The 13672-nt window shown below is 38.4% G+C and overlaps 1 protein-coding gene across 2 annotated transcripts in view; it reads left to right on the forward strand.

Annotated features, from left to right (window-relative positions):
- Window positions 1–8870: 8870 nt before the first annotated feature.
- The window catches only part of WASL (WASP like actin nucleation promoting factor), an 85848-nt gene continuing 81046 nt past the window's right edge, over window positions 8871–13672 (forward strand). For both annotated transcript variants that reach the window (XM_081287173.1, XM_081287174.1), the window contains exon 1: window positions 8871–10429. In XM_081287173.1, the coding sequence (XP_081143299.1) occupies window positions 10316–10429 (114 nt within the window). In that variant the 5' untranslated portion in view covers window positions 8871–10315. The remainder of the gene's footprint in view (window positions 10430–13672) is intronic.

Genomic DNA, 13672 nt, shown 5'->3' on the forward strand with positions numbered 1-13672 from the left:
TATCCACCCTGATAGTCTATTCTACTGATCCTAATGCAGACTCTGTGTATATAGTTTCTCTCCAGGGGCTCTAGGAATACCACATACTTAGTATTATGTAGAAGAGTATGGACAAGATTATAGGTTTTCGTGACTTAATTTCTGAACATGTGTGCTTAATTTTGTACCTGATAAAAAATATTCATATAAATTTCAGTGAATCAGAAGTGGTCATTTGGTCTACTAATATCATTGAATATTGAATAGGTTCTATTTCATAACAAGATATAAAGATGAATAAAACATGCTATTAGCTCTCTGAGAGTCTTTAGGCTAATGAAGGAAATGAATATTTATAAAGTAATTATAATTTGCAAATGGAAAAAAAAGTACATCATTGGGTTTGATAACATCATATGTTAAAATGACTTTAATTTTCTTTAATAAATCAATTAAACAACTATTCATAGATAAATAATATCCAAGTTCATGAACTTATAGTACCAATTTATTTGACCATTAATAACTTTCCAATAACAAGTAACATAATTAATGTGTGTGGGGGGAACCATTGCTAGTTCATATGAAAGACTTTGTATAGGAACATAAAATGAAATAAATAAGACCCCTTACTTCCTAGTTTTACAATTGTTTTATGTATATAGTACCCAGTAACACAGCACAAAAAAATGTTATTATCTTGATAAAATTGGAAATCAAGTATTATTCAGGTTGAATAGTCCTATAATATTGTTTTGTCTTCAGAAATCCTCCTCCCCAGTTATACACTGACCTGGAGTTTCAACTGTCCTCAATTGCATTAACTAGCTGCTGAGTACCTTTGAATATACTTCCTATATTCGGGAAGTTTTTGACTTACTAAGATACAGATCCCTAAAAATGAACATGAAATCTCAAGCTCTCTGGAAGCTAGGACACAGATCTGTGGCCTTTCTCTAATTAGAAGCATTCATGGGTAACTTTAATGTCAAAGCACATAAAGTGATGAAGTAAGTGGCCCAGGGAATGATTCTGCAAGGGCAGCAACAGAAACATCTGGCTTTTAGAAGCTCAGAAGAGATTCTAGTTTCCAGTTCCCAACTTTAGCAGTGGTCTGTGCCCAAAGATGACAACAGTTGCAAGTTCACTGAACCAGCTTCACAGTGAAAAGTTTGTGTAGTTTCTAGCTGGATAGGATGAACGGGAAGTCTGAAATTTGACCAAAAGTCATTCCAGAAAAAGAATGACTTTTAAAAAGTTAAAGAGTATTAGCCAGAATACCAGTAAAAATGGAGGGAATAAAATGATTAAAAAAAATATCACAAGAAAAACTTTCAGTATTAAAGTATGAGTTTTCAGATTTAAAGGGACTATGGAAAACACAGTACAATGAATGCAAAAAGATTCCATAATTGCAATCATCAAATTTCAGAATTCCACAAATAGAACATCCTAAAATTTTTCAGAGATAATAAAGTCACATATAAAGTGTGTTAGTCAATTTTCTGTTTCTATAACAAAATGCCTAAAATAATCAAGTTAATAAGGGAAAAAGCTTATTTTGGTTCACAATTTCAAGAGTTCCAGTCCATTGTCAATTGACCCTGTTGTTTTTGGTCTATATTGGCAGTATGTATGGCAGGAATATACAATAGGAGGCCTGTTCACCTGAGGGTCTTATTTCTTCCTGGAAAGAAGAGGAGGGGTTGGAATCCCATTATACCCTCCAAGGCCATGCCCCCAATGACAAAACTTCCTTCTGGTAGACCTCACTTTTGAAAGGTTTCATTACTTCCCAATAACACCACAGGCTTAGGACCAAGCCTTCAACACATGGGCCTTTGACAGACTGTCAGGATCTGATCTGATCAGAATGCGGGATGCCAACAGTGATGCTTAAAATTAGAAATCAATGGAATAACACCTTAAAATTTTAAAGAACACTGACATTTAACCTGAAACTCTATACACTATGAAATCATCATTCAAGGATGAAATCAGAATAACATATTTTGCAATACACAAAGTCTCAAAGAGTTGACTTTCTATGCACTTTTTCTTAGGAAGCCCGTAAACAATGTATACTACCCAAACAAGGGAGTAAACAAAGACAGATAAAGTAAGTCCCAAGAAACAGAAGGTTCAACAAACAAAGGAGGTAAAGAGAAATCCAAGAATAGTAACTAAAGAAAATTCTAAACAGCAGCCATCTAGATATGGTCCAGATTAATATGGAATCATAGAGAATAGATCTTATTATCCACATCAACTATGGAGAGTGATTTTATAGTTGTTTAAAAAAAATTAGAAGAGGGCTGGGGATGTGGCTCAAGCGGTAGTGTGCTCGCCTGGCATGCGTGCGGCCCGAGTTCGATCCTCAGCACCACATACAAACAAAGATGTTGTGTCTGCCGAAAACAAAAAATAAATATTAAAAATTTCTCTCTCTCTCTCTCTCTCTCTCTCTCTCTCTCTCTCTCTCAAAAAAATTAGAAGAAAGTTTGAGGAGATTACTGAGAAGAAAAACAAAGTTTCAAAGAATGTAAAATACTCTTGACTCCGTGAATAACACACATTATTTGTGTGATAATAATTTAACACAAATCATGCTATTACGATATTTGGGGAAGAGAAATGGTGAAGTGGTAGTTTAAGGGAGATAATAGGTAAAACTTTAAATTGATCAGTCTATAAACAGCAACTTGGCATATTATTTAGAAATATATCTATAAACATCAGAAAAAATAATTTAGAGTTCAAAGTAAATTCTGTGAGGAGAGTAAGTCAGGGTAGAGAAGTGAGTTTGGAATTTCTATTTTGTCTCATGTTAAGTTTTCAGTACTGTGGCAATTTAAAATTACATGAATTCACCAATTTTATAAATATACAAATTGATTTTAAAAGAGTAATGTGGCAGAGGAGACTATATACTGTCGTGAGCCACCCATGGACTGTGTGCGTGAGCTATGTGCATTTTGAGCATATGGGAGAACTGGCCTGCCATTGCATGCTCTTTGGGCTGTGGGACACACCTGTGCCCTTTCCTCTCATTCTGCCTGTGTTCCCGCTAGGCACCTGAGATGGGTGTGACTTGCCAAGATGTCAATCAATCTACTGATCACAAGACATCATGAAGCTAGACTCGACCCCCTAAAACCTGACCCCTGGCCTTATTTGGGTGGAATATGCTATGAATGGCTTCTCCCCAATAAATAGGGCATTTCAGGTGTGCTCGCTCTCTTGCCTGCCTTTTGCCTCCCTTGCTCTCTGTGCCCTCCAGCATGGAAGCTTGATTCTTGAGGCTGCAGAGCTGACCTGAACCCAAAAGGTTGTGTTGTTTTTTCCTTGTCAGCCCAATTCACCCAAAATGACCCTGATCCCTTTGCGTATTGTGACAATATACTTTAGACAATACTATCAGTGAAATAGTAGGGATATGCGGCATCCTAATCCCAAGTGTCCAAGTTGCCTACTCACCTAGAGCTTAACCTTGAGCACATTATAATAGAGAAGATAATGTTTCTCCTCTCTCATTTGGAATAATTAAGCTAAGATCCATTGAATATTCATTAAAGTTAAAGAGCATTAGCCAGAATATCAGTAAGAAGCATCCCAGGAAAAATATCATCCTTAGCTTTTCCAATTGGTATGTGGAAAGGTGTGTATTATGTATCTGGAGACTAGGCCATATAATTGTAATTAACTATAACTGGTACTTCATTAGCATGGATAAGAATTCAATTTTCCACTAAAATCTAACATCTTTAGAATCTGAATGGGTTGTAACTAAGCTTTTCTGTTCTTAAAGAGTAAGCCCCCTCACCCCTCTCACCCCCACCAAAGATGCTTGTAGTTAAGTTGAATTTAAAAGGGAGAGGAAGAAAAATATAGTTTGCTTACTTTTCAAGATTTTTGTTGGTGAAAAATAAAACATTCAACATTTAACTTGGAAGAACATGTACTAGGACAAATTCTCTTAAGCACTGCTAATATGCAACATTTACATAAAATGTGCAAAGATATTTTACAAGGTGAACATTTTAAAACCAGGACACTTGGAGGTTGCCTGAGAGAAATGACATTCACCGCCCCTGCAGTATCCAGATTTGCTGCTATTTTGTCTCTATAATTCAATTCTGCCATAGCCGAGCAGTATGTCTGTACCAGTAATTATGCCTACAATGGCTCTGAATGCCATAGATCCTGATGTGCCACTACTTCCATGTTCCCCCACAGGGACGGGTGCCACTGCATTTTAAATTATGAACATTAACTAAGGGAATAGAGGATTTATAGTGATATATAATCAATGACATTTGTAAAGAAAATGAATAACAGAGGACTAGGACAAGAGAAATTTGAGAAGTATAATGCTAATAGCAGAGAATGCATCTGATAATATGCCCACTCTTCCATAAATAAGCTACCCTTAATGCTTTCTGTCAAAATGAGGGGTTTGCCTTAGAGGATTGTAGCAGAGAAAGAAGAGAATAAAAGAACAAGAATAGATTCTATTTGTGGCAAGGAAAGTCAAATAAAATAAATTAAATGCAAGAATTTTCTTCTTCTTTGTTGTATTTTAATAATTTTGATACAGAATATGTATTTTTATGTGTATATGTGATGATAAAAAAAAACCTCTAGTCTTTTAAACCTTGCTTAAAAACCTTCAAGTTTCTCAGTTGAAGGGAAATAGAATGCTTATTTCCTGGATGAAATCCAGTCTCTCAAACTGGGTAAAAAGAATTTGAGATAAGAAAATGCCAAAGAAAACAGAGTGAAAGATGTCTAGTGTTCAGCTAAAGAGAGGATATACTATCGAGAATGAAAGACAGAAAGGACTTGCTAAATTTTTGAAACAAATACAGCCAGTATTTACAGATCTCAGGATGAATGTGGAAAAATACTATCCTTTATGTATGGGAAGGAGGAAAATCTCAAACAAGGAAATCACATTTACAGCAAAATTGCTTACATTTTCCATATTTTATAATATCAAGGAGTTGAAAAAGGTCTAGAGAAAAGCAAAAAGGGTGGAAAATAAGAACTTAAATTGTGATTTTGTGGGCAAAGTACTCTACTTAAAATTTTGAGGAAAAATTAAATATTGAGGCATGAAAAAGAAAGTCTATTATGGCCATAATTTTCAGTCTTCAAGCCTAAAGAAAAGATAATAAGGGCAAATAGAAAAGTGAACTTGGACAAAACTTAAAACTTTTTGAAAGAAAGTGTACAATTCCAACAATAAATAGTCTAGGCTAATAAAAGGTTGTAAAATGACTGGAATTCAATAGTTCTGAGCATGGGATAGAGTCTTCCATTGTACACCTATTTCCTTCACCTCCCATCTCATACCCCCCCCCAGCTCTCTTCCACATCTCTCTTTCAAAATAGTTTGGTGATCTAGAAGTTCAAAAAGGTGGCATTTCTAACAGAAAAATTACTCTCCAGATGGGTTGCACCAATTTGCAATCTGCCAACAATGTATGAGCATTCACTTTTCTCCACATCCTTGCCAACATTTGTTGCTACTTGTATTCTTGATAATTACAATTCTGACTGGAGTGGGATGAAATCTCATTGTAGTTTAATTTGAATTTCTCTAATAATTACTAGAGATTTTGAACATTTTTTTCATATATTTGTTGACCATTTGTATTTCTTCTATGAAGTGTCTGTTTAGTTCATTTGCCCATTTATTAATTGGGTTATTTGGATTTTTGGTGTTAGACTTTTTGAGTTTTTTGTATGTCCTAGAAATTAACGCTCTGAGGTGCAGGTGGCAAATATTTTCTCCCATTGTATAGGCTTTCTCCATGTTCTTGATTGTTTCTTTTGCCGTGAAGCTTTTTAGTTTGATGCCATCCCATTTATTAATTTTTTATTTATTTCTTGTGCTTTAGGAGTCTTGTTCAGAAAGTCAATTCCTGTGCCAATATGTTAAACCTACATTTTCTTCTAGTATGTGCAGGGTTTTGGTCTACTCCTGAGGTCTTTGATCTATTTAGAGATGACTTTTGTACAGGGTGAGAAAGAGGGGTCAATTTCATTCTATTATGTATGTATAGATTTCCAGTTTTCCCAGCACCATTTGTTGAAGAGGCTATCTTTTCTCCATTGTATGTCTATGGTACCTTTGTCCACCATGAGATTACTGCTATTAATGTCGGTTTGTCTCTGTGTCTTCTCTTCTGTTCCATTGGTCTTCATGCCTGTTTTTGTACCAATACCATGCTGTTTTTGTTACTACAGCCCTGTAGTATAATCAAAGTCTGACATAAGGATGCCTCCTGCTTCACTTTTCTAAGGATTGCTTTGGCTATTCGGGGTCTCTTATTTTACCAAACAAATTTCATGACTGCTTTTTCTACTTCTATGAAGAACAACATTGTAATTTTAGTAGGAATTGCATTCCATCTGTATAGTGCTTTTGGTAGTGTGACCATTTTGACAATATTGATTTTTCCTATCTAAGAACATGAGAGATTTTTCCATCTTCTAAGGTCTTCTTCAAATTCTTTCCTTAGGGTTGTGTAGTTTTCATTGTAGAGATCTTTCACCTCTTTTGTTAGATTGATTCCTAGAATGGAACCACCATTTGACCCAGTGTTCCACTCCTTGGCATATAGCCAAAGGATTTAAAAATCTGCATACTACAGTGGCACAGCCACATTAATGTTTATAGCAGCACAATTCACAATAGCTAAGTCATAGAACCAACCTTGATGCTCATCAAAAGACAAATGGATAATGAAATGGAGGTATATACATACAATGGAATATTACTCAGTCATAAAGAAGAATGACACTTGCCAGTAAATGGATGGATCTGGAGACTATCATGCTGAGTGAAATAAGCCAATCCCCTCAAAACAAAGTTGAATGTTTTTGCTGATAGGTGGAAACTAAACCACAATAAAGGGGGTGGGGAAGGAAGAAGTGAAAGTTCAGTAGGTTAGTCAAAAGAGAATGAAAGGAAGGAGCAGAAATAGAAATAGGTAAGATGGTAGAATAAATCTAACATAATTCTCCTATGTACAAATATGAAAATATCTAAGTGAATCCCACCATTGTGTACACCCACAAGAATGGGTCCTAATAAGATATATTCCTAATAAGACATATCCCACGCTTGTTTAATTTTATAAAAGTAGATTTTGCTGCCATGTTAAATTAAAAAGAACCAATTAAAAAAAAAGATTGAGTACCCTTGCTAAGTGAAATAAGCCAATCCCAAAGGTCGAATGTTCTCTGATATGTGGATGCTAACACACAAGGGGTGGGGAGGGGAAGGACATAAGTTCAGTTGATAATGGATAATGAAGAGAAGAGAGAGGGAATGAGTTGGACACAACTTTTCCAAGTTTGTATATGAATACACCACAGTAAAACTCCATATCATGTACAACCACAAGAATGAGATTTAATAAGTTACTCTGCAAGTATGAATTTTACATTAAAATATACTCTACTGTCTTATGTATCTAAAAATAACAAATTTTAAAAAAGAACAGGAAAAAAAATTGCTAGGTTTTTCTTTTTTCTTGTGCTGGGATTGAACCCAGGACTTCACACATTCTAAGCACAAGCTCTTGCACTTACCTGCATTTCCAGCCCCTGAATTTTTATTGATTACAGAATAATAGGATTCCATTTCTAGATTTACAATATTAAAAAAAGCTTTGCTATTTTGACATATGGGGATATACATGTAGCTGAGTTTTCACAACATATAGCCTAATTAGAAATTTTACTGAGAGATTATGCTCCAAATTCACCAACATATATTTCAAGAATTATGTAGTTTTAAATTTGAGGACAGTTTTTGGATAATAAGGCTTAGATAGAGCAGAGTTGAAAATATGTAATTCACTCAACTCTTGATCTTTACCTAAGAGAAAGCTGAACAGACCATAGGCAAGGATGTTAAATAACAGACAACAATAACTTCAGTAGCCACTATGTACCAGGTACATTATGGCCATCTTATTTTACAACTCTGAAGTATGAATAACTATCCCTATTTATACTATACCTTTATAAAACAGAAATTATTTTCATTTTACAGATAAAGAAACTGAGCCAGAAAAGAAACGTTTCTCAAGTCCAAAAGGTTCTAAGAGGAATAAGGAACTTCAATCTGGGCCTATCCGAAGCCTATGCTCTTGGTGTATAGCTGTTGACAGGTTTGAAAAGAGGGCTCAGGAGGCTGAGGCAGGAGGACTTAAGCTCAAAGTCAGCCTCAGCAACAGTGAGGCACTGGGCAACTCAGTGAGACCCTATCTCTAAATAAAATACAAAAAAATAGGGGTGGGGATATGGCTCAGTGGTATAGTGCTCCTGAGTTCAATCCCCAGTACACATCCTGCCCCCCCCCCGCCCCCCTCAAAAAAAGAAAAAGAGGGTCCTAATTTCTATCATTTTCAAGAATGTGTAATGCTTTCTGTTGTCACTGTGCTTTCAACTTGGAAGGGGTGCATTTTTAATAAATGACAAACCGATTTATTTCTTGGGTTTCTATTACTAGTGTGTTATTCAGAGGCAACCCCAGGTTTACATTTTTACTACTACCTTCCTAAACCCAATTTTATATTTTATAAATAACTGTTTTTTGCTCACTTTTCACCTCACATTTAACAAATTTAATTTTGAAATATCCATATATAATGTGAGAACTTCCAAGGTTATATGCTTTCATTTTCCTTTGAAGATTTTTTTTCCAGCTCAATTTCATTAAGGGAAGCTTTAAAATTTTTCTATTTTCAAAGTGAATTGAGAATGATTTATTATAACTGTTTAGTACATTAGAGATTTCTAATGGGAGCTGTTAAAAGATATTAACATCAGATAGTTGAAAAAGTTGAAGAGAGTTGAAAAGTTGAAAGCTTAACCATCACTGGATAGACGTCTTAAGTTCAATACAACTTTATTAAAACTTTGTAATTAGCAAATGATGTGTAAAATTCATACAATAAACTCCAATATGCTTAATACAGAGATAAGTCATACATGTTTTATAATTCACTACAGCCCATTTTATTATTTCCATATCCCAAAATTTCATTTTACAAGGGCCTAGTATTTGACTTTCCCAACAAAGGGGGTTAATTTTTAATACTCTGATACATACAAGTTTTTAAAAAGTTTTTGAGATTTACTTCTAGGGAGTAAAGCAGAGAAGATATTTTTCTGGATGACATCTCCAAATAGGCACATTAATTTAGCTCATAAAAAAACAAAGCGTTCGGGGTTTAAGATAGAGGAAAAGGTGGGGGAAGGGAATATTTTCCAATTGATGGAGGTAGGGAAAAACAAACGTGTTCAGCGCCCATACAAGAATCTGCGTTTAAATGTTGCAAATACACTTATCCCACGTGCCACGGCATACCGGCAGGGCGATAACGTCTCTTCTCAAGTGCGTTTTTTGTGACATCCATAAAAATCTCTTTCCACAGTCCTGGGAGAGGCCTGTTTGTTCCTTCATTGTCCATGTCGAAGTTTGGACAAAGTTTGAGAGACGCCAGGCACCTGCGGCTCTGACCGTCACCAGGAGCCAGCAGCACCGGGAGCTCTTTCCAATCTTCGTCTCCAGGTTCCAGCCCTTCAGGACCCGCGGCCTGAGCGCCCCACTTCCGTCCCCCTGAGAAACTGCTATTCCTAGGAGGGGGACCTGCTGCTCCCCGCTACTACGCCAAGGTGTGCGCCCGCAGAAGGGAGGCAGACTGCTACGCCATAGTAGCCAGCCCACGTCGTCTCTCCAAGTAGTAGCGGCTGGGCTCGGGTTCCCGAACAGTGAGCAGAGAAGCCGGAGGTCGAGGACCCCAACCGGGACCGCAGACCCTGAGCGACCCGCGCGGCCCGCGCCGGGCCGGAAGAGGGCTGGGCTTCAGGCCGGCCAGCAAGGCCCGCAGCAAGCCCAGAGGTTACTCTCAGGCTCCAGGCCGCAGCCGCAGCCGCGCGTTTCCGGCGCGCTCCCCCGCGTCTTGCGTCCCGTGGTCTCGTCCGCCCCCGCTGCCATGTTGGATTGTGCGGCCGCCGCCGCTGCCGCCGCCGCGGGAGCGTTGGAGGAGGAGTTGGGATTTTAGCGCAGTCGCCGGAGTGCGAGGACAACGGCCATCCGGCCCTAGCCTAGCCGGGCGGGAGCTGGGAGCTTCCCTTTCTGAGTACGGCCCGAAGGCGGCCTTCCGTCAGCTTCCCCTTCTCTTGTCCTCCTCCCTGCTCCGCGGGAGCTTCGGGATGCTGCTCATCTGAATCCCTCTGCCCGCCCCTGTCACCGAGAGGGGAAACGAGCTCGCCCAAGAGACGGCCCTGGACTCCCAGCCCCGCCGGCGAAACCATGAGCTCCGGCCAGCAGCCGCCGCCCCCGCGGAAGGTCACCAATGTGGGGTCTTTGCTGCTCACCCCGCAGGAGAATGAGTCCCTCTTCACTTTCCTCGGCAAGAAATGTGTGGTCAGTGGCCGAGACCCCCGTCGCTACCCGGACGTTACCTTTCGGGCCTGGGCTGGGGGACCGGGAAGTGGGAATGAGGAAGGAGGCGGGAGCAGTGTAGGGAAGGTCCCGCGGCCACCAGGCCTCCGCCGGCCCGAGCCCCGCGGCGGCGCCCTTGTCCTGCTCCGTGGGTTCGGATCGGAGCGGCCGGACGCCGCCTCCTGAGCTGCTGAGGAACAAGGGAGTGTCAACCTCCGCAGGCCTGCCCTGGAGCCCAGCTTGGCCCGGCTCGGGTCCGCGCCCTTGCTGTTGGTTCAAACTTTACTCTCAGACCACAAGGGATTTTCTTCTTGCATGAGCAGCTTAATTTTTTAACCGAACCCATGTTCTAGCCCTAGCTTCACCTCCTACTGAGGGTACCTTTAACAATGCCAGAGCTTTAGGGAATGCATAGATTGGGGAATGAAGCAGATTGGGTTTTTAATCTCCCTTTAGGATTCTAGGAGGGGATGAGTTAATGTGCAGGTTCCTGGACATTCTTGGATCAGTGCAAGGGCAGATAATGCTACTGTTCCCCGTTGCAGAGAGAGAAACAGGATTTCTTTCTCCAGCAATGACGCCTAGGCCTGGTTTCTACTCTCTTCACTGATTCTTTTTTTTTTTTTTTTTTTTTTTTTTTTAATCATTGTTGGGAGGGGGTGTTGCTCTTCCCGCAGCCATGCGCAGGGAAACCGCAATCTAGTAGTTTTCGGCCTTTGGGACCCAGAATGATTCTTAGGTTGGTGTAGTGCGGCTGATTCCAACCCCAGATGGCCGGTTGGGAGTGAGCAGTTCTGTGGGAAGGGGAATGTGTGTTGTTGACGGAAGCATTCATTACATTGGCTGCTGGCACTTCTGGGGGTGGGGAGGTTCAGCTTTGTGGTGTAGGCCTCGTCGGGATCTTACTGAGGTGACTGTGGGTTGTTGAAATGCTGCGAGGCTCTCTCCCTTTTTTGCTTGCTCTTACCTGCAAAGTATGTGTCACTCGAACCTAGGGAACACTTAGTGAAGTTTCAGCAGACCAGTACCGTTTTATAACTTATTAATATTATTAAAAATGTCAGAGGACACCTGCTTGTTCAAGAATTCAAGATTGGGACAATTTCTGGAAAGTTATCAGATTGTTAACTTCATAGAAGTTTACTCTGTGTGTCTTGTACCAAACAGTTGGAGACTGAATACTTACATTCAATTTCAGATGTGTTTGTTATTTAAGAATTTAGACTTTGAAGAACACAGTTAACTGATTAGAAAAAATGCAACAAGAGGAGTGTCTCAAAATCAGAATTTTGGGAAACAACTTCAAAGATAATCAGATCCCTCCTCACCTAACGACTTTTTAAAACAAATGAGAAAATGGAGCCAGTGACTCACAAGAGTTTAGTAAGATAATAGAAGTTAGAGAACCAGCAGAACTCCTGATGCCTAGTCCCTTTGTACTTCCCATTATATGATTTTGTTTCATGATAGTTTTTCTTTTTTATTTCCAAATGAAAAAGATGTGTTAAGGGAATAACCATTTCTTTAGTTATCTGCCAGTGGAAAAAAGAAAAAAATATTGGTTTTGCTGACTTACTACATTTGTAATGTAGTCTGTATCAAAAAGGAAGTAGTTGTGCTATGTTTTACATACCAGATACATTAACAAGGCAGGAAGGACATTACATTTATATGCAACTATACTAATTACTTTGTGTTTACCTATAGTATTTATTTCTAGTTTCAAAAAAATGACAGATGTGGGAGAATATTAATAGAGAAAAAGCATTGCTTACTGGTTAGCATAAGTAGGTTGTCCAAAAGAGTGTCACTATTTGGTGCTTAATTTCATTAAGTCATCTATTCTTTTTTTTTTATTGGTTGTTCACAACATTACAAAGCTCTTGACATATCATATTTCATACATTAGAATCAAGTGGGTTATGAACTCCCATTTTTACCCCAAATACAGATTGCAGAATCACATCGGTTACACATCCACATTTTTACATACTGCCATATTAGTGACTGTTGTATTCTGCTACCTTTCCTATCCTCTACTGTCCCCCCTCAAGTCATCTATTCTTAATGAATTTTACTTTTTAAATTTCAGTCATTTAAAACCACTCTGTTATGGCTGTCTGCTCTTGTGGGATGAAATTGTTGTGAAGATTAAAATTTGAAGTCCTCATTTTGATAGAGGGTAATGTAAGAAAGATATTTTAATTTTTTGGAATGATCTTTTTTCCCTCTCCATGTAGTTTTTCATAGTTTGAAACAATGCCAAAATACACTGTTTTATTATAAATCCAGCAGCAGATTTGCAGGTCAGGCCAAATGTGTTTGACAAGAAGTACATTCAGAGCTTGTTCTAAGAATCCAATAAATGAAACCTAAATAGTATAGTACTGGCTTTTGAGGAGCTTCTTTTTCTTGTTCATTCAACAGAACATACCAAGTAACTAAATGTTGAGGTCAAACTCAGGATTTATACCTGTCTTCAGGGAAGCATAGTTATGTCTAAAAAGGGAAACAAAGGTGTAAACTGAAGAAGGTGTAAACTGAAGAATGAGTCAGTACTTCTGAGTGATCTATAAGAGGTTGCATGTCACTATGGAAAACACTATCGCTTTGTAGTCAATAAATGTGGGTTCAAATGCTGGATCAGTTTAAACATATTTCTTAACCTTCCTGTAGTAGATTGAGTTTTCTTACCTGTGAAATAGAGATTCTATGTCATGGCGTGATTGTATGGGTTAGAAGGACTGTATATGAATATATGCAAACTTTTTGTAAAGGTTTAGAGGATCAAAGGAGAGATGGTGTGAGAGGAGATGAGTAAGTTTTTTAGAATGGGCATTATCTGAATATTTAAGATGAATAGGTACTCCTTAGATTGATCAGAGGTATAAAACATTGTGGAAGTAACTATGTCTACTAATAGTTTGTTGTGAAGTAAGGAGTTTCTGTTTGGGTTCTCAAATATAGATACACATCAGAATTATTGGAGATCATTAAAAAATGCTAGTTTCAATTCCTAGGTGATATTCAAAGTCACTGAATCTGAAATGGAGCTTGGGAATTTGTTTTTAGCAAGCTTGACAGAAGATTTTAATGTAGAATCAGTTTCAGAACTAAAGTGTACTGTTCTGATAGGGTAATCCTGAAAATGTCACATTGGAAACTTTGGATATTGTGTTGAAAAAATTAACATTGGAAATTGTGGGGTTTCTTTCAATCTTTATA

Source organism: Spermophilus citellus, assembly GCF_964194105.1.
Source record: "Spermophilus citellus genome assembly, chromosome: 3".
Lineage (NCBI taxonomy): Eukaryota > Metazoa > Chordata > Mammalia > Rodentia > Sciuridae > Spermophilus > Spermophilus citellus.